Here is a 21003-nt window from a genome sequence, read left to right on the forward strand (position 1 = left end):
GGTGAAATTAGGGTAAGATAGTATGTAGAGGAACAGGTGGACTACTGACTGAAGTGCTGCTGTATGGTCAGTGGAGCTGATAAAATGGATAATGAGTGAAGATGCAAGGTCTGTGTTCCTAATTCAATGATTCTTCAGTGTATATTACTGTGTATATTTCCATTTATGCATATTTATATTGAACAGCAAGAGCAGGAATGTGCTGTGGGGAATATTTCAGGGTTCCTCGGAGGGGACAGTAGTTGTGGGGTATCTGTGTGCTTCAGTAAAGGCAGTGCAGCATTGTCAGAGGTGGGCTGTAACAGCAAAAAGGAGGGAGATATTTTGGGGCTGAGTGGCAGGGGAGCTGTCCTGGATGAAGCGCTGCTCTGCTGGGATTCTGCTGCTCCAGTCTTGATGCATGAGTGTGACAGTCGCACAGCTATAGTTAGAAGAGTTATGAATACACCATCCAGCTCTACTGCACTAGCCACCTGCTCTACTGTTTGCATAAAGCTGTAAAGTAGTGTGTGCAGGTTTCATGTATTGTGTGGTTGTTAGGGAGGCACTGTGGATTCTGCTGTTAGTGGATGCACTAATCAGGGTGCATGTGCACACAGGGTACAAAACGGCACTGGTGAGGACAGCGAAGGGCAGGAGGAAGACGAAGGCTGTGACGAAGAGCCGGCTCAGGGGAACCTGGACACATTCAGCTCCACATTTGAGCTCTCGGTGGAAGAAGCAGATGCAGAAGTAGAGGAGGAAGAGGAGGCACAGAACCAGGACAGCTTCAGTTCAGCCTTCGAGCGCATTGTTGAAAAAGCCGGAGGATCCACGACTATTGAGGACGAGGAGGAAGAAGAGGACGGTGGGGAGGAAGAGCGGGATAGGACCAAGGAGAGCCAGGACGGCTTCAGCTCCACCTTTGAACGCATTGTGGAGTCGGAGTTGCTGCGAGGGGGCACCTGCTACAGCAGCTTGGATTCACTGGACGTGCTCTCGCTCACGGACGAGACGGACAGCTGCGTGAGTTTCGAGGCCCCCCTCACGCCCCTCATCCAGCAGAGGGCACTGGTGGGACCTGAGCCTCCAGAGCTGGAACTGGAGACTGTGCAGGAGGGAGCTGAGACCCAGGAGGGAGAGGGGGAAGGGGAGCTGGACTACGGAAGGAACGAAGCAGGCTCTGGAAGCCCCCTCCGAACCTCCATTCCGGGCAGCAGGTCTGAAAATGTCCTGAGCCAGCCAGCACAATGGTGCATTCCCAATGGATTTCACAATGAGCTGTCAGGCAATGGCGAGAGGCCAGGGATCTTCCCCAGCTCTGTAAGGTAAGAGTGATGCAAGGCGACCCTTCGTTTCAATTCAGGTAGACTGTGCTCTACTCTTACAATATACACATTGTAGTTCACATATGTAGTGCCAGACCAGACCCTGTTTTATGGTAAATATTAGTGACTTCACTGAATTTCTCATGGCTCCCATCAAAGGCATACTTTTGGTTTAAGCAGCTGAGAGACCACAAAGACGTTGCAGATTCTTATTTCAGAGGCTTAGTCTGTTTTGTGTATTTTAGCAACTGCTTCATGTTATTCTGTTTCTATAATCCAGATCAGAGGTCTTCCCATCTGGGGTTTTACAATTGCCAGCCAATATGATGCTATGTCTGGCTAGTCAGGTGCATTAACAGTTGCAGCTATTCTGTAATACCAGCCAGCCATTTTAAAATCCCAGGCTGGGACCTGGATCCAAGATCTGGATTTAAAGGAACTAGATCTAGGTAAGACCCGCCCCACTGGAATTCATATTCATTGTACTGAAGTCTGTGAGGAGGGGGATGGTTTCCTACCCTCCTCCACAATTACATAGTGCATTTTCTGCAGTGCTGAGTAAATTAGGACACCTGGGCAGTGAGACGAATCCTGTTTCGAGATTCCTCTTTGCAAGTCTTTCCTCTTAACTTAGTTTGCACGTTAAGAAGAGAACCAAAAATACATTTGGAGAAGTGTGTCCCTATCTGTAATGGACACTACACCTGTTAAGTCAGTACAAATATCTGAGAGTTTTGAAAGAAGAAGGAGTATAGCAGCAATTTAGGTTGACACAATTTAGAACATTACTCTTCCTGTTTGTCCTTGTATGGAACCCTATGACCACTGTGATCTCTGCAAAACCTGTGCAACATCACACACATTTCAGCATTTCTGATTCAAATTTTAATTGACTCTGATATCTTGGTCTGATGTTAAATTGAGCCCAGGGAGTTTATGTTCAGGCTTGACACAATCTGATTTAGAGCACTCCAACATATGTTTGACCTCAGCCTGAACCTGATGATGAACCAGAACTGATGCCTATATGTTCATCATCTAAATAAACCTGATATTTCTAATGATAGTGATTGTTAGATGGTTAACAATACTTGACAGCTTTTAGCTATATGGATAGCTGACTTTTTATGATGAAACAAATACAATAGTGTTGTTAAATAATTTATATAAAGAACTAATCTATCAAAAATGAATATAAAAAAACTCTCTTGAACATATACAGTACTATGCAAACGTGGATCATATGTTCTTCATAAAGGCACAATTTAAACCGTCCCGTGGGTAGGCCACTAGACAGAATATTAGACATGGCTTTTGTACCAGCAGTGTCACCAATGCTGACTTTTGACCAATTTGGCCAGCAGGTGGCACACAGAGCTCAGGTTCTATTATGGTTGCTTATTCTGTCCAATTTACAGCATTTTGTTGCTTTTTAGCAAGGTACTTGTGTGGAAATATGCAGATATAAACCTATTAAGATATTAAGACTTTACAGCTTTGTAGACGAATTGAAAGCTGGAGCATATGGTAGATATTTAACTTCAAAAGCACATTTTGTACATCAACATTTGAGCTTAATGTTCTCTCCTGCTGTGTTGGGGCTGCAGAGCCTGGGATGTAGGTTACTGCTGTCTTTAGACTGCCTGATTTTGACTCAGAGCCAATATCCGTACGGAAAGTATTCCATTGCTTAGGGACAGAGGTGGACAGGGCCTTGGTCTTTAATAGATGTCTCTGTCTCAGAAAGATTTTTTGTCCAACATCTGTCTTGGTTTTCTCAATGGGGTCTCCCCTTCCTCTGTTCTCTGTCTCAATCTCTGCCTTTCTAATGTGAGTATCCGTTTTTCTCTTCCCCTTCCTCTCTCTCTCTCTCTCTCTCTCTCTCTCTCTCTCTCTTTCTCCCTCTCTCTCCCTCTCTCTCCCTCTCTTGCTCTCTCTCTGTCCGTCTGGAATGCAAAGCAGCAGATGTTGTGATTTTTTTTCTCCTCCACTTTTAAATGACTAGCAGCTTCCTGCCCCCCAGTGTGGCTGAATGAAGCATTGTTTTAGGAGAGTGACATCATTGCCTTTGGCTTTCCTCTTACACGGCGGGAGCTTTTCTCCAGATTTCACTCACATTGTTGAGCCCAAAGTGCTGCTAGCCTCATCAGTATATTACCCTTCATTACTTCATTACTCCACTGGATGTCATTTGTTCAGCTGTCATTGACTGTGGTCAGCTAAGGATACATTAGCAATGTAGCATTGTTGGATACATCACCTGTGCAGTGGAGGCATGAAAAATGCTATTAATTAAAATGCCTTTCTCTGGGCTAGTGGCTAACATCATTAGCCGGTGGTCCATTAGAGGCCCGTAACACTACAATGGCCACATGTGCTTCTCATTAGCAGACTTTTGATGCATTAGCGCAGCATGGGGGCTATATGGTGGATAAACTGCAGGGGGGATAGCTTCCTGTCTTTGGTGATTGTAACGCTGCACAGTTCATAGCTCTCCATTGCTCTAAAACACATGATTCAACTCATTCAGCCCTTTGTGAGATGTATCAGCTGTGTTGGAAAGGGAAGACATTAAAGTGTGAAATGTTGTGGTCCTCTGGGCCTAAGGCTGTCCACCTCTGCTCTGCAGTTTCTTTCGTTTACAAGCATGTGGTGTTCGCTAGCAAATGCACAGATACTTGGGAGCATTTCTCAGAGAAGTTTCATACAGATCCTTAAATGAAGCCAACTACATCATGGTCCTGAAAAACTATAGCATAAAGTATCCCCCAATAGATTATTTACATATTGCTGAGTTGAGCACACAAGACCCTTACTGAACTCTCAGCCATGTCTCTTATGATAAAGTAATATAATATATAATATACTAGGGCTGTCGCAATAACCACAATATTGCAAGGAACTGTCACAACCACGATGTGTACGTGTTTTTCCCCTTTTTTTTGCAAGGTCTTTCTTGTTCTATACTTTAGTGCAAAATGAATGTTTTAAGTAAATTTGTTTCACAAATCATGAAAAATCAGTGAGTGTAAGTTTTCCCAACTGTTGGTATCTGAACTGCTGCGGTTGAATGGCTGAGTGTTAGTCTTCTTTTATAAAATGGACACAATGGTAGCAAACCTAGTTGCAAAACCAAATGCAATATTGCCAGTTTGGGAGAAAAACGAGGCAATATGCAAAATCTCTGCCAGAAAGGTCACTGTGAAACTGGGAAATGCATCAAATTTGAGATCTCATCTAGCTACCTGTCATCTAGCTATCGAATCCCTACTGCCTCCACAAGCACCAAGTCATGGAGCAGCCTCAAAACAAACAGTTCAGGCCAGTTCCAACTGACAATTGGGAGTATAGCACCAGAATCTGGATAAATGAAGTAATTTGGGGGCAGTAATATCGCATTCCGCAGGAATGAGCCCCATTAAATCACTGCACGGAAAATTCTTTCACAGCAACAGCCCTATATAATATTAATATTTATTATATATTATATAATATATAATGCTAGTATAATGTGCCTATAAGCAGCTGGTTTCAATCTTGATTGTTTATCTGTCTTCTCTGTATGCTGCAGTATGGTGTTTATGGGAAAAATGTGTTTACACAAAATCTGAAGCAGACTTCAGACTGTGTGGGAACCAAAATAGTGTGAGGGCTGTTAATTTGGCAGTCTCTTGGTTCCCTGAGTTTTGGAAGAATCACAAACTGTTTATCAATTCTTTATTCTTTTCAAAGTGAATTTACACTGTGTGTGTGTGTGTGTGCATGCTTCAAGCTTCAAACTATTAAAGCTAGTTTTTAAATTAAAAATCATAAAAAAATAATAAAAATCAAGTAAAAAAATACTACTATGATGCTTATTTCTGCTAGCACCTCTATGGAATTTGGGTAGTGTGTGTGTGTGAGTGTGTGTGTTTACAACTGTACTCTCTGTCGATGATTTCCCATTAGAGATCCTTGCCGCAGAAACCACCAACACCCCCCTCCTATCATCTTAAGATCAATCTGTGCATTTTCAGAGACTTGAAAAGTTCTCTCTACACTTCATTACCCTTCAATTGGAATTGACCTCTGAGTGTAGATTAAATTAGTCTGTACAACAAAGAGTGCATCAAACATATGAGACTGCATTCAGAAAGGACTGTCAGTCACTTCACCCTACACTTCATCTGCTTTATGCAGATACGTTTTATCTGTTTGGCTGCTCATCCTAAACTATTTAACTTTTCTTCTCTTTGATATGTCTGTTCTCCTTCTCTTCTCTTTTCTGCAATTATCTTCTCTTCTCTTCTCTTCTCTTCTCTTCTCTTCTCTCCTCTTCTCTTCTCTTCTCTTCACTTCAGTGTGATTTTGGAAGCCATTCCATATATAATCCGTTCCCCCCCTCTGTCTGTCTGTGTTGTTCATGCGTAGTGACATACACTCATACTCCCTATCTCTCTCTCTCACTCTTTCTCACTCTCTCTCTCTCTCTCACTCTTTCTCACTCTCTCTCTCTCTCTCTCTCTCTCTCTCTTTATCACACACACACACACACACACACGCTTCCTATCTGGATTTGCCCATCCTGGTTGTATGTATGCAGAGCACTAGTGGGTCAGATTTTAGTTCAGCTGATGATATTTTTTTCCTACAGGATGCAGGCAGTGTTTGTGTTAATTACTCTTTACACAGATATATTATATATTGATTTTCTTTTTAGCAAATATCTCATACTCCCATACTTTATTCAAAGGCACTGAGCCTTCTGAAACTACAACAAAACTAATGGGACATAATTATTCAATCCATTCATGGGTTAGACACCACCTATATACTGATACTGACAGGTTTTGCCATTGCTGATGGATTGGGAGTGATGCTGTGGTGGCCTGTGAACCTTGACCACAGGCCTATGAGTATCTCCCTTAATCCTGCTATCTTCTCTAAGTCCTGCATTAGCGTTTGTGTTGAATCTCTTTTTAGCTCTGTCAGATGTATGTGTTTGTGTGTGTGTGTGTGTGTGTGTGTGAGAGAGAGAGAGAGAGAGAGAGAGAGAGAGAGTGAGTGTTTTGATGAGGATGTACACAGAGCTTCAGAGGAAGCAAGGAACGCTGCAGAGAACCAGAGTGAGATGAAAGTGAGATGAGCCTGAGATGATGGTGAGCCGTGTGAAAAAGCAGAGGAGCAGAATCTCCAGGGGGGAGCATTAATCTCCTGTCTACACGGTGACAGGGCCTGTCCTGAAAGATGTTAGAAACTGAGGGTGTGTTAAGGGGTGAGAAGGTGTGTGTGTGTGTGTGTGTGTGGTAGGTAGACCTTGAACATCTGCTGTATAAGTATGTGTGAGTGTGAGTGTTGTAAATGTATTCCTGCTGTTAAATCCTCTCAGTTTTGTATCACTCTCTCTGCTGTGGGTTTAGACTCAGTCTAATAATAGCCCTTCCTCTACCTCACACACATTGTTGCTGCATTACAGCATCACTGTGCTGCAAAGTGGAACAAGGAACAGGGCCCAAGACCCAGGTATAGACAGCGTTATGCAGCTAAGAGAGTAAAAACATCTCAGGCCACCTGAGGAAATCATATTTAAAGCTATTTTTTGCTATGAACAGAAACACACACACACACACACACACACACACAAACAGAATAAATAAATCTATTACTTTATAATGAAAACAAATAAAATATATCTTCATATCCCCAAAATTTTTTTCACTGTAATCAGGTTTATTTGTATGTGTTTATTGTCTGCTTTCGGGGTGTTAATGAGGTTAGGTATTTTCAGACTAACTTTTATACAGCCCTCTCTCTGTAGAAACAAGTTGCACATTCTGTGTGCTGATAATGGTGATGATGATGATGATGATGATGGTGATTACAAGAAAGAAAAGCATGTGTACGATTATAAAGAATATAAATATAACTGTGCAATGACAAATGATGATGATGATGATGATAGTTAATGAAATCAAAGCTGATAATAAAGGCACCGATGATCAGATCACTGATGTGTTGTTTGTGAAAGAGAGGTGAAGTGTATTGTGACTTCGGTTTACTGGAGCATGTAAATACCAGACACTAAAAGTCTCCAGTCTAGTGGTGGCCTTTATTTTAGGACTTGCCAAAAATTCTTTTTTGGCTTCTCTATTGTAGCCCTGTTCTCTACCACTCACCCTCTATCCAACTCTGTCCAACTCTGTGTTCATATACAGACCAAAGCAATGAAAGGATTTTAAAACATGGGAGCATGTCAGGATGTGTCACACATTGATAGACATCAGATATTGTCTGTGTGTGTGTGTGTTATTGTAGGCAAGCTTGTGTGTACAGGCAATATCTAAATCTCTAGATGAGTAGTTACAACGGAAGAAACACACAAAATATGGCCATGGTTGAAAGACACACATAAACACACACACACACACACACACACACAGAATGAAACTAGGCATGATGAATTTCAAAGACATGAATTTTTCAAGAAAATAAATCATTATTCTGGCAAAATAAATTAATATTTTGAGAAAATAAATATTTCAAGCGAATAAGAAATAGAATTAGAATTACTTTAATGGCCACTGTGTTTGCACACAGAGGAATTTTTTCTTTGCATTTAACCCAATTCCTGCAGTGAACACACATTTACTTACACACTAGTGAACACTAGGGGGCAGGGGGCAGTGAGCACATATGCCCAGAGCGGTGTGCAGCCCTAGCCATGGTGCCTGAGGAGCAGTTGGGGGTTAGGTGCCTTGCTCAAAGGCACTTCAGTCATGACCTGCTGGCTCTGGGGAGTGAACTGGCAGGCTTCCGGTTACCAAGCTTGGTTCCCTAACCACCAGGCCACGGCTGGCCCTTTGAGGAAAATAAGCCATAGTTATTAAGGGTTTTCAAAATTATGGTTTAGCATCTAATAGCTATGACTTGTTATCTTGTAATAATGGGGTTTGTGTCTCATCATTTTGACTCATTCATTCATTCAATTTCTGTAAATGTGTCATTCTGATCAGGGTCATAATGGCTCCAGGGCCCAGTGAGGATCATTCGGCACAAGCCAGCAACCCACACTGTTCATTAGGGCACCACACACTTACCCAGTCCCTCACACCTGTGGATAGTTTCAACTAACCAGCCAACTTAACAAAACATGCTTTAGGTTATCTGAGTAAATCCACCTGGACACAGAGAAAACACAAAACTTCTCACAGTCATGGGCCCAGGGTGAGGATCAAACCCAGGACACAGAGACTAATCAGTTAAGTTGCTCTTGCTAAATCACAATCATGTAATTCTTTGGTGATTTTCTGTACCAGAAATGAGGATTTATAACAAAATGGTTTTCATTCTAATGTAAAGGAAAACAGGCATTCAGTGAGTGTGTGGCTGGCCTACAGACGGCAGTGTGTGGTAATGGACTTTCTGGCCTCTGTGATGAAAAGCCCTGCCTTGCTGACCTCTTTGATCCCGGGCTCCGGTCCAGGTCCGCACTTAAACACTGGAAATATGAAGAGATATTCACTGAACGCTGATTGGCTGTCCGGCCCGGAGCCCCGCCTCCTTCCTCTGTGAGGACTTGCGGTGAGTTTAGGGTTTAGCTTAGCTGAGTCCGAGTCTTAGTTCAGCCGGATAAAAAGAAGTGTTGGAAATTCAGAACTCAGGACCTCGGTTGTTTCTTTTTTTTAAGGCCGTGAGTTCTTCACGGAGAGATAGAAAGCGTTTAGAGCCCGTTTTTCCACATTAATGCCGAATGAAACAGACTGTCTAATGCTGAGCGGCGGATTTGTCGGTTTCTGGTGAAAATGTCTCGCCGCGCGCGGGCAGATGTGTGATCTCCGCGGGAAGGGGACGATGTGGAAGGAGGAGTATGATGTTCATTTCCACTTTCTGCTCGAACTTCTGTAAGTGCCGTCTACACGACTTCAGTAAACTTTAAAAGGATTAAACTTGCTGCTTCTGGAACTCAGAAGAGTGGACAGAACAGCACACATTAGTCCTAGACCGTTACATTTACTGTTACATGTACTATATTCACATTATATTGTGCTGAGATTTAAATCATGATACGTCTGCTCAAATTTTGAGGAAATTAATTTACTTTTACTCTTATTTTGGCATCTCTTTTTGAGTTTCCATTATGTTGTGTTGGGTCAGTTATGACTGGTCACTCCTCTTTAATATCATTTCATTGTGGACCCAAAGGATCCAGAAAGAAGAAGAAAAAACCTCTCTTATGGTAATAAATGGTGGATGTATTAGAAAGTTTCACTACGCTGTACTATATAGCTAGTTCCACTAGTTTTTCTTGTTTACTTCGCTTCTGTAAATCATTAGTTATACAGACTAACACTGGTTTGTCTGCTCTAAAATAAATATTTGCTTGAACTAAAAGATACTGTCTAGTCTGGAGCAAAATATTCTGAACTGACAGGGCTCCAGTCCATCACAGGGCATCACACACTCACGGATCTGTGGGGGGGACTACCCAGAAGAAACCCATGCAGACACAAGGAGAATACACTAAACTCCTTACAGCCACAGACCTGAGGTGGGGATCACACTGGGTTTGATCCCTCTTCAGGTCACTGTCTGTGAGGAGTTTAGCGTGATCTTACTGTATTTATGTGTTTTCCCCTTCAATCTAGAACACATGTCAGTAGGTGAACTGGCTGTGAGAAACTGTCCGTGGGCGAGTGTGCGATGCCCTGTGATGGACTGGAGCAATGTCGAGGGTTTTTTCCTAAACAACAAAAAAAGAAAAGTTGGCTCGACTTAATGTGTTTTGCTCCAGATTTTCTGTACTTTTTGGGTACAACAAATATTTATATGTCAGCTCAAACGTGTTACAGAGCCGACATGTCTGGGTTAGTCTATGTAACTAGTGATTTGTAAAAGTTGTGTAAACAAGAATATATAGGGCAAAGTGGTGCTAAGATATATATATATATATATATTGTGTCAGCACCATAAGTTACTTAAGTTGCTTAACACAGAACTTAATTTTTTGAGCTAAAAACATAAATATTTACTTTTCATTACAGTTACCTCAAATACATCCTCAGGTCCAAGCAAATATATCTCACTAAAAACAACCTGAGTTAAATGTTTTTGAGTTTTAAAAAACTGTATCAGAGTCTCTCAGGGCGTCCAGATTCTTTCAGAATAAGAAGTGAAGTTTGTCAATGTTTATTCTCAAATTCAAATTCCCCCAAAGCACACTTGGTGTATGTACAACATTTGTCATTTAAAAATACTCATAAAGTGTAAAGATCTATTGAAATAGTACATACTACTCTACTTCAGACTGGGTAAACAGACCTTGAGCTGAGTTTATATGAATTTAATTTAGATTAAAAAAAGATGGACACAGGTCAACACCATATTTTTACATAATACATGCAATAAAAGTAGGAGCTGCCTGCTCTTGTAAATTGTTAAAGATTGATAAGAACATTTGACCCTGATGTATGCAGCTGTCCATTGCTCATCTATTTAACATTAAACAAACTCCTGCTTTAACCTTGTTTTCACTCGGCAGTACGGATGGGTATTATGGTAAAATATACATTATCACAATACCTGTGGATATTTTCATAATACATGATATGTATGTCGTTATTTGTTTTTTCTGATGTTTAGTAAGTTATAATAGAGAGAATACAGCTGCAAGGTCCAATTTTAAAACACTTAAAAAACTATAATGTTTTAAATTCAGAATTTCACTTAAGTGCACTTGGTCAGTGTTTTGTGAGCGATGACTATGTCCATTCAGAGTGTATACTGTATACTGTGGTGTACTGTGGTGTAATTTATCACACTGCATTTAGATTTCCTACCCTTCCTCTGCAGTCCACTTTCTGAAACGTATACACTCATAACTATCACTGCTCTACATATTTCTGCTTTCTTTAAGAAGTTGTAACTTTGCTGCCAGGCAATTTTCCTTGAGAATTTATGATATACACACAAACACACACACACACACACACACACACACACACAGTGATTTTCGCAGCATAAAAGGACATGCTATCCTCCACACCTTCATCACTGACACACCTCTTGCTGAGGAGCTTATTCATAACAAGTTGGCAACATGAGGGCACGCTGCCTGGCTGCCGTGAGTCATTAGACAGGCGGCCTCATGTTTAAATTTGTAGACACAGGCACGTTCCTAGATAAGAGTATTACATTTTGGGAAGACTTCACTGGAGGAAATAGGGGCAGGTTAGGACTTTAACTGTTTTGTGTTCATTGTTCTACTAGAGTACTAGTTTAATCATTTTCAGAAATATTGCAGTATACGATATCACAGTGAGTCCAACCTTACAGAGGGTCACATCTGAGTGTTCTCTTACCCTGCAGTTTCCATTCTCTTTAGTTACATAATTACCACAGTGTTTGTGTAAAACTGTTCACATGCTTTTACAAACTAGCACCTTCCAACTGTGACAAGATTTTACCCTCTTCATTGTAGCTTATACCAGGGTGGATATATAGTTTACCACAGGATCGGAACTCTAGACTAAATCTGCATTTTGCTATTTTTAAAGCTTGTATGTGTGTAGTTGGCATATAACAACACATTAGTCAGTTGTATCCTCTGTGAGCATTTTCAAAATCAGTGCTCATGACATTTTGTATACATGTTATTTATTGCAATGCTTTTTTGATTGTATTCTGTCTGCATTCAGTAGTTTCTAGTCATTTGTAGCATCTCACACATGTTTTTGCTTTATACCACAGCTACATTTAATATACATTCAGTAATTTAAAGTAAAGCAATACGTGTCAAATTTAAGGATTAATTTATATATTGATATTGTAAATTGTGGACGCCCTACAATCAGCAATATTTTTCTGTGTGATTATACTTAGCTTAAGCTTAGTCTAAAATAAATGGTTGGGTTCCATATTTGTTTGCTATAATATGAACGGTGAGGTGTCTGACATTATTTTCATACTGAAAAGCCCATGTTGTCAGCCCAGTATGGGGGTTACACGCTACCTGCCATGTTCCAGCTGAAATCAATAATGTTTAAACTGTTTAATCCATCATCTGTGTTGACGGTGAGCAGACACTGATTCACGGCTGTCTGATGGTTTTTCCAATCTGTCTCACAAGGTTATTACACAAACCTCTCTGGATCAGCAGTTTGGATATGCATGTGCTAGTCTGAGGTGTTTGCTCCAACGAACCAGTTGTTTTGTTGTTAAAACAGAGTGTCACACCTGCATCTGATTTGTGATATGCCTATCCCCAGGCGCAATATGTCAGTGAGTCAGGTTCAGAAAGATTTGGTGAATCACATTGGGAGTTTATGAGGGTATTAAGTCACAGGAAGTGGATGTGATGAGCCCGGAATATTGACCTTGAACATATGTGTGCCATTTTAACCATCTCAATTATATTTTATTGTCTAATATTATACCTCAAAAAAGAAGATTCTGTTAGTTTGAATTTGAACATATTCCCATCTCAACTCATCCTGTACTTTATACTGAGGAAGCATTGGCCCTGGTGTGAATCAAATTCAAATGAAAAATGTTTCAGATGACTGCTGGTGCATGTTGTCACTATCACAAGGTAAAAATCTACTTAATCTGGGTGTGGGGTCATTTAAATGTACGCTAATGTAACAGGATCATTGCTGCAGTTGATGAAATGTAAACGATAGCAATAGTATGTTAGCTGATACTAAGTTAGATGTTCTTGTTCTGTGCTCTGTTTGCCTAAAAATGAACAAATGGCTTTGTTAATGTTAATTTTAGCTGAGCTAAATTTCTAGTTTGGGTTGATATCAAAGCTAGGCTAAACTGGGTTATATATAACTCATGAATTTAGCTTCATCATGTTCTGTTGAGGGCGGCACGGTGGTGCAGCAGGTAGTGTCGCAGTCACACAGCCCCTGGAGGTTGTGGGTTCAATTCCCGCTCCGGGTGACTGTCTGTGAGGAGTGGCGTGTCTGCGTGGGTTTCCTCCGGGTGCTCTGGTTTCCTCCCACAGTCCAAAAACACACGTTGGTAGATGGATTGGCGACTCAAAAGTGTCCATAGGTGTGAGTGTGTGAGCGAATGTGTGTGTGTCTGTGTTGCCCTGTGAAGGACTGGCGCCCCCTCCAGGGTGTATTCCCCGCCTTGCGCCCAATGATTCCAGGTAGGCTCTGGACACACTGTGACCCTGAATTGGATAAGCAGTTACAGATAATGAATGAATGAATGAAGGAATGAATGTTCTGTTGAGAGGCAGTTCATTAGCAATGTCTATATACAAACTTTTTCATGCACATATAACCTGATTCTATACCAGTCCCTAAACTGTTCTACTACATAAATTATACATTCATAAACAATGATACAATGAGGAAAATAAGAAATACTTTCACCTAAATTACCACCGCGTACATATGTCTCATGTATTTTGGACAGTTACAAATGAAGAAAAATGAATACATTGCAAATGTTTTGCCATAGAAACCCAGCGTCACCTACATGCACTGCACAAAAGATATTTTTAATTTAGGACAGAAAAAAAAGTATAATTTTTGTAAAATCAATCTTCCATCATGCCATATATTCAAGCTTTGTGCCCATCGATATCAGACTCATTTTCTGAGATATTTAATGAATGATCACATAACCAAACATTTTAAGCTCCAGTGCTGTATAATGTAGTGTTTTTTCACATGAATATGTCAAGCACTTATTTTAGGATTCGTCTAGTAATTATACTCTTCATCATTTGAAAGTCTTAACTGAATCATACCCATGTTAAATGGAACTCATGTAGATTCCATGTAGTGTAGTGTGTGATCTATGTGTCTGACTCATGGGTCTCATGAGTCTTTGTCACTTATGTTGCTCTCGTTCACTGGGCAGTTGTCCTACGTGACCTGAAACGTCTGCTCCTGAAAATTATTGCACTGTTAGCTACCAAGAATGGTTTGGTAGAAGAGATTAAATGTAGCTGCTTAATGACATGCCTCTACTGTGTATCCATTATTGACATGCAGAGCACAAAGACAATACAATTTAAGTGGTATGCAACATTTATTTATTATTGAATTGTAAATTGTAACTGTTTTAGCTTGGTGACAATAATCAAAGGAGGGAGTGTCTTTATTAACCACAGAAATAAAGCAAAGTAAAATCATTAAAATCCCCAGAACCAAAATGAAACATTGATCAGACGTTCGATTCGCTGGAACGAACAGTTGTACCTGGTTGGGTGTTTTATACTTGAGTGGGTGTGGGGGGGTAGCGGGGGTTTGTGGAAGATAGAGTGTAATAATGTTGAAGAGCCCATCTGCTGAAGTGGGGCGTAAATTGCGCTTCTCTCTGAGAATGTCGGGCTCTGCTGGCACCATGGCAACCGACACATTACCGCGCCTTATCGAGTTTGGGCCTAATGCAATTGCACCAATTAAATTATGCAAAAAATTTGACTCATCCACAGAGAATGCCTGCCATAATTTATTCAGCAGGCACGTATGAAGGTGAAAACGCTGACCAGTGAGTGGCCCCTGAATGTGTGTGAGGTCTTTTCTTGGCTATGTCTCTGGAGTGGTGACAGACAGCTGTTTTACAAAGAGTTAATGGGATGCCTTTCTGTTTCGTGCACAAAAATGTGAATTTTCTATTTTGTTTTGTGTTTTACATGCTAGCATAACACGTTTTGCAATACTTATCCAATTACTTCATCCTACACATTTTAATTACTCTTTCAAGCTGATATTCACTGAGGAGCAGACAATAATGCTGAATAAATTCATTAATTATTTAGACCAGCATGAATTAACCAAAAGATATGTGCCTGTCAATCCAGTGAAGAGGTTATGATGCTTCCTCATCGATCTGTGAGCACAGAGAACACTGCACACTGAACTGTGTAGTCCAAATCACTCCAAACATGTCTGATGCCTGAAAAGATTTGTATAAATTTATATTGATTCATTCTGTTGTAGCTAATCGAACCAATAAAAAAACAAGTCAAATTTTCATGTACATGTACTCCTGTTTACTCATAGCATCATTTCATAGTATTTTATAAAACTAAAAAACTCAAACATGGTGATTTGAAGCTATAAATATTTGCTAATTTTCTGGACACTAAGCATTTATTACCTTATTAAAACTCTAATATTAGATGAAATACAAATATGATCAATACATTTTGTACTGGTTGTTTGCATGTCATTGTGTTTACTTATTTTTTCCAAATCTGTCATTAAGGAAACTCAGTATTATATGTAATCCAGTTTGTATTATTATCCAGTAACTGATTCGTTTATTCAGTACTTCATTCAATTAAATCTGGTGAATTTGAATAAATCTCTGCAATGACTTTGGTGTCAAGGGCAAATCAGGAGCCAAACCTTTGTAATGTGTATAGTGTTTTTACAAGAAAAAGATATATATTTATACCCACATAGATGGTCTAAGACATTTGCACAGTACTTTGTCTTACTTTATAATTGTATTTGAATTCTACAGTATAACAAATTGACTTCTAAGTGTTAACCTGCTCCTTATGTGTACTAATGTTTTTTGTTGTTGTTTTTTTTTTGTTATTTTGTCCTGTGTTTCTTCGTAGTGATGCCAATCTCACAGATGGGCTCTGTGACTCAGACTCTGAGCTGGGAAGCCTGGAGACTCTGGAGAGGGGCAGCACTGATACCCTCGCCAACGGGTGCCGCGCTGACGCAGATGCTGCCAAACGGCTGGCTAAACGGTTGTTCTACCTGGAGGGCTTCAAGCGTTGTGATGTGGCGCGACATCTGGGCAAGAAGTGAGTGTGTGAATATCTGAGAACGTGTGTGAATGTGTGTCTCACGGACATGAGAGAACACATGAGGAAAACCTTTCCTTTTGTCTTACAGTAATGAATTCAGCCAGATGGTGGCGTCAGAATATCTGAGCTTCTTTGACTTCACAGGGTTATCCTTAGACAGAGCGCTAAGGTGAGGCTTGTGTTTTTTTACTTTTGTGTACTCTATATTTTTCTCTCGTTTGAATGGACCCATAGAAACATTTCATTTTGTACGTCTCATGTAACTACCGGCTACTGTTGAAGCTTGCAGGAGCAAATTATATTGAAAGTCAATGCTAGAGATCATGTGAAGTAAGACCAGGGATACAGCCAGGATGCTCACCTTTCATTTACATAAACACAGATCTGATCACATTGTGTAGTTGACTACTGCAGTATCAGATCTAAACACATACCAATCACAGACACATATACTTTTGTATACAGTGTCCTTTTTAAAAGGATACACTAGTCTTTTTAAATGAACGACAACATCCAGATACAAAGATACATTTAACTGTCAAGTGTAAACTGAACCTAAATGCTTCAAGCAACAGCTGATTTCTTGTAAGTCACTTGTTTCTTCGATTGCATTGCCACCATCTTGTTGATGTGAAAACTTTAGACAGCTGACAGTACAAATTCTACCTCGGTTCTCCCAGAGACATCTCTGGGTAGATATTAAGCCAGATTGCTTCCTTTTTCAGTTAAGCCATAGATGTGGATATGGAGTGAAAAGAGAGGAAATCTCATTTAAGGGGGAAGTTGGCACTCCTGTCACACGCCTGTCAGACTGCCATGTCTCAGAACTGTCACAAATAGACCTCCCAAATGGAACATTTCAGCACATTGTAAATCTCACAGCAAACTGACTAGCCTACAGCTAACACAGTTAAATTTCAGTACCGTTGCACTATGATTGCATATAACTGCATTTTAAAAGGGCATGTTTCAAAATGCCTTCAGGATAGTTGCTCCTCTCTCAGACTTTGTGAGAGCTATCATCAAAAGAATGGAAAATTATTGCATTTTAAATAAAAAGGGAAAAGAGAAAAATACCAGTTGCTTTTTATAAGTTCTGTTGGCACTGGTCAGACTTTCGGTTTTCTACACGCACATTACTGCCATAATGTTTATCATAATTAGTATAGTTAGTATGGTTTTTCCTATTTGTTTAAATAAGTAACTTAATTTAATGCTATATATATGTGCAATATATGGTAAATGTAGTGTAAATAATCCAGAAATGATTTCTATTATACTAAATATGTGCATTTTTACTTTACTATGCCACATGCACTCCATGATGATAATGAAAGAATGAATGGAATTTCTTGGACAGTGGGACAGTGATATACTTAGTCCATTGACTGTGTTGCTCAGTATAGCAGGAAGTGGTGTGAGATATTGCTGAGGCCAGCAGTGACTGGGCCTTTGACCCTATGAACTGTCCTGGAGCTAGGGCATTTTGAGGTGTTAGTTTGGTTTCCAAATGTAAACCAGGGTCTAAATGACTGAATCAAACTTGAGTGTGGTGTATGATTTATTTAGGGTTTATTTTCCAAAAAAACCCAAAAACCTTCATATTCCACAGTTACTCATGCTTCATGTTCCTCCTCCTCGCACAGGAACTTCCTGAAGGCATTTCCTCTGATGGGAGAGACACAGGAGAGAGAGCGAGTTCTAGTGCACTTTTCCAAGCGCTTCTGTCACTGTAACCCAGAGGCCCTCACCTCTGAAGGCAAGATACATAACAGATATTCATTATGCCCTACTCTACTATTGAAAGGTCTGGTTTTGCTCTTTATACATTTGGAATCAGTGCTTTTAGAAATATGAATGTAGTATGCAAATACACATTTTAAAACCTGCTAGAGAATAAAAAATCAAGGTAATAGGTGATAAGTAATTAGTATCTGGCTTCCTTCTGAATTTCCAACAAATGCCTGACATATTTTATCTGCCAAGAAGAGTAAAATAACTAGTAGTAACTCAAACTACATTTTCAAGTTGATTAATCAGCAAATTAATTCAGATTTACTTTAATTGTAAATTCACAAAACAATAAGTCATGGGGGCGGCACGGTGGCGCAGCAGGAAGTGTTGCAGTCACGCAGCTCCAGGGACCTGGAGGTTGTGGGTTTGATTCCCGCTCCGAGTGACTGTCTGTGAGGAGTGTGGTGTGTTCTCTCTGTGTCTGCGTGGGTTTCCTCCGGGTGCTCCAGTTTCCTCCCACAGTCCAAGAACACACATTGGTAGGTGGATTGGCGACTGAAAAGTGTCCGTAGGTGTGAGTGAGTGAATGTGTGTGTGTGTGTCTGTGTTGCACTGTGAAGGACTGGCGCCCCCTCCAGGGTGTATTCCTGCCTTGCGCCCAATGATTCCAGGTAGGCTCTGGACCCACCGCGACCCTGAACTGGATAAGCGGTTACAGATAATGAATGACTGAATGAATAAGGCATGGTACAGTGTGTTAGTTCAACAAAAACAAACTAAAAGTAAAACTACAATCAGATTTTTCAAATTTCCTCCCACTTTCAAGATACATCATAAAAAAGGAGTGTTTTGTAGTGTTTAAATATCTCACTAGGCATGTAGACGAGCAGACATGTTTAAAACGATCATGTGATCATGTAAAATGATTACATCTTTATTTTGGCTTGATGTCATTTTAAGTAAACAGTTTGTTTGTTTATATGGTTTTAGATGAACTTGTTCTTCTGTATTTACAGATGGAGCCCACACTTTGACTTGTGCTCTTATGCTGCTGAATACAGACCTGCATGGCCATGTACGTATATAAACACACTAACTTCTACTTATTCATTCATGTACCATGTGCATGCACAGAATTGAAAGCATTTGTCCTGCTTCGTTAACCGGCTCCTATTAGAGTTTGCCATTTTAGTTCCAGAGATGGTGCTCTTTGTATTAATTGCACATATAACATGGAAATTGTAGCCAAATATCTAAATTAAGTTCCATGTACTGCATAATTACACTCTTTACTGTAGATAGAGGGAAATAGGGCACTGCCTGTACATACTAATGATGCTCTTTGATTTAATTATGAGGGTGTTTAGATAGATATGATAAACAGCCTGCTCTGGATCCAGTATCTCAGTTCCTGGCTTCACCAATCACTACTGTCTTTACAGCCTTTCATTCCAGAAATCATGCTTTAACTTTTATAAAAACACTAAACATTTTAGTGTTTTATTTAGTTAATTTACATTTGTTTTAGATAAATATTCTCTTGAAGCAAAACCATTTATATATATTTCACAACACATAAGCAATTGTATGATGTAGTGTTTACAAAAGATGATCTAACGGTTTGAATTTGATGCAGGGGCTTAAAAAGGAAACAGTGTCTAGTTATAATATATAAAGCAGCTATTATTAGCACCATGGCTTCCTGCCTGAAGCCTATGAGGATGACTGATGTAGTGCGAGCTTTAAGTGAACATTCTCCATTGAGTTGAGCTGTTCCCCAGGCAACATCAGAAAAGCCTTGACTGAGGCCATGAATCCCACCTCTCTCTGTAGGTATTTGACTGACTAGAAGAACTGATTTGTAGGTTTGTAATACACATTTTTAGACTCAGTTGTGGGGTTTTTGATTTAGACGTCATGGCCCAGTTATATTTAGGTTTCGGTGATATTCCAAAACAGAAACAGAACAGAAAAGACTCCGGCAGTGTCAGAAGTCACACATTTGATCACAGTGCGATATATTAATATCATATAGTACACTCTTAGTAGACATTTAACATGTGTTCAGTGGTTGCATGAATCTCACACACTGTGTTAATTTTTTAAACGCTAATTTAAAAATGAGATTTTCTGATTTATTCATGTTTCACTGACAATTCCTTGAACAGATTGGTAATGTCTAGGGAGTATTGACCTGTGGAGATTAAACCTTTCATAGCACTGCCATCCTTTTATTCTCTGTCGCACTAACACATCTACCTCTGTATTTCTGACTTATCTTTCCTAATGCACTCTTATCTCATTCTTTGGCCCCTGTCACGAGCAGGTGGTAAGTGCAGTTTCCTCTTTGTGTTTTCCTCTGTGGTTCTCTTCTCACAATGAAACACAATGCATTTTTGACAAACTGTAAATATATATATGTCTCAGTACAAATGATGTTCTTGGATGAACAAAGGCTGGAAAATGATTTTGTTTTAAAAGCCTAGCTGTTTTGTGTGAAATAATGTTGATGCTGTATTGCCCTCTGGTGGCCTAGTTCCTTAACATCACCCTTAATTTAACCCTAAATATATTTTCCCTAAAGAAGGACCATATATTACTTTTTAGCAGGAATGCACAAACTTTTTTTGTGAATTGTGGGCATTTGTGAATATCACAGTAACACATGCATTTTAACATTTACATTATGCTCATTTGTAGCAAAGTATATGTCGTTATATGTTGGTTTGAAATGTCACACAAAGCTAGACATCTGTATAAATATGATCTTGATATCATCATACATCTCAAGTTCTTACTGTTGCTTTCTGAGATATTAAAATAAAAAATAATTAAAATATAATCATTTTAAAATAATCTGATTTTCTGTATGGATTTTATTGTTCTAGAACATTGGGAAGAAGATGTCTTGCCAGCAGTTCATTAGCAATCTGGACGGTCTGAACGATGGCAAAGATTTTCCCAAAGATTTACTCAAGGTAAAGCTGTAGTGGATTCCATGGAATAATATTAAAGACTGTGCAAGGTTTTAGACATTGTTCTTTCTATGTATGTAGTACACTCACAGGAAACGTGTTCTATGTTTACCAGGCTATTTCTAGTCCTGCTGCAACATATGCTTACAGAGCACTTAAACCCAGAAATGAGACCATTGCACTCATGTCAAATGCATGTATTTCTATACTGAAATGG

General features: G+C 39.8%; 1 protein-coding gene across 2 annotated transcripts in view; it reads left to right on the top strand.

The window, feature by feature from the left end:
- psd2 (pleckstrin and Sec7 domain containing 2) overlaps positions 1–21003 on the top strand; it is a 41421-nt gene that overhangs the window by 14995 nt on the left and 5423 nt on the right. The window contains exons 3-8 of one of the 2 annotated variants that reach the window (XM_066648855.1): positions 600–1307; positions 15880–16074; positions 16166–16246; positions 17724–17836; positions 18828–18886; positions 20700–20789. In XM_066648855.1, the coding sequence (XP_066504952.1) occupies positions 600–1307; positions 15880–16074; positions 16166–16246; positions 17724–17836; positions 18828–18886; positions 20700–20789 (1246 nt within the window). Of the gene's footprint in view, positions 1–599; positions 1308–8879; positions 9188–15879; positions 16075–16165; positions 16247–17723; positions 17837–18827; positions 18887–20699; positions 20790–21003 lie in introns of those variants that run through there. The other variant, XM_066648856.1, reaches the window with a different exon arrangement.

The sequence above is a fragment of the Hoplias malabaricus genome, chromosome 17 (genome assembly GCF_029633855.1).
Source record: "Hoplias malabaricus isolate fHopMal1 chromosome 17, fHopMal1.hap1, whole genome shotgun sequence".
In the NCBI taxonomy this organism is placed as follows: domain Eukaryota; kingdom Metazoa; phylum Chordata; class Actinopteri; order Characiformes; family Erythrinidae; genus Hoplias; species Hoplias malabaricus.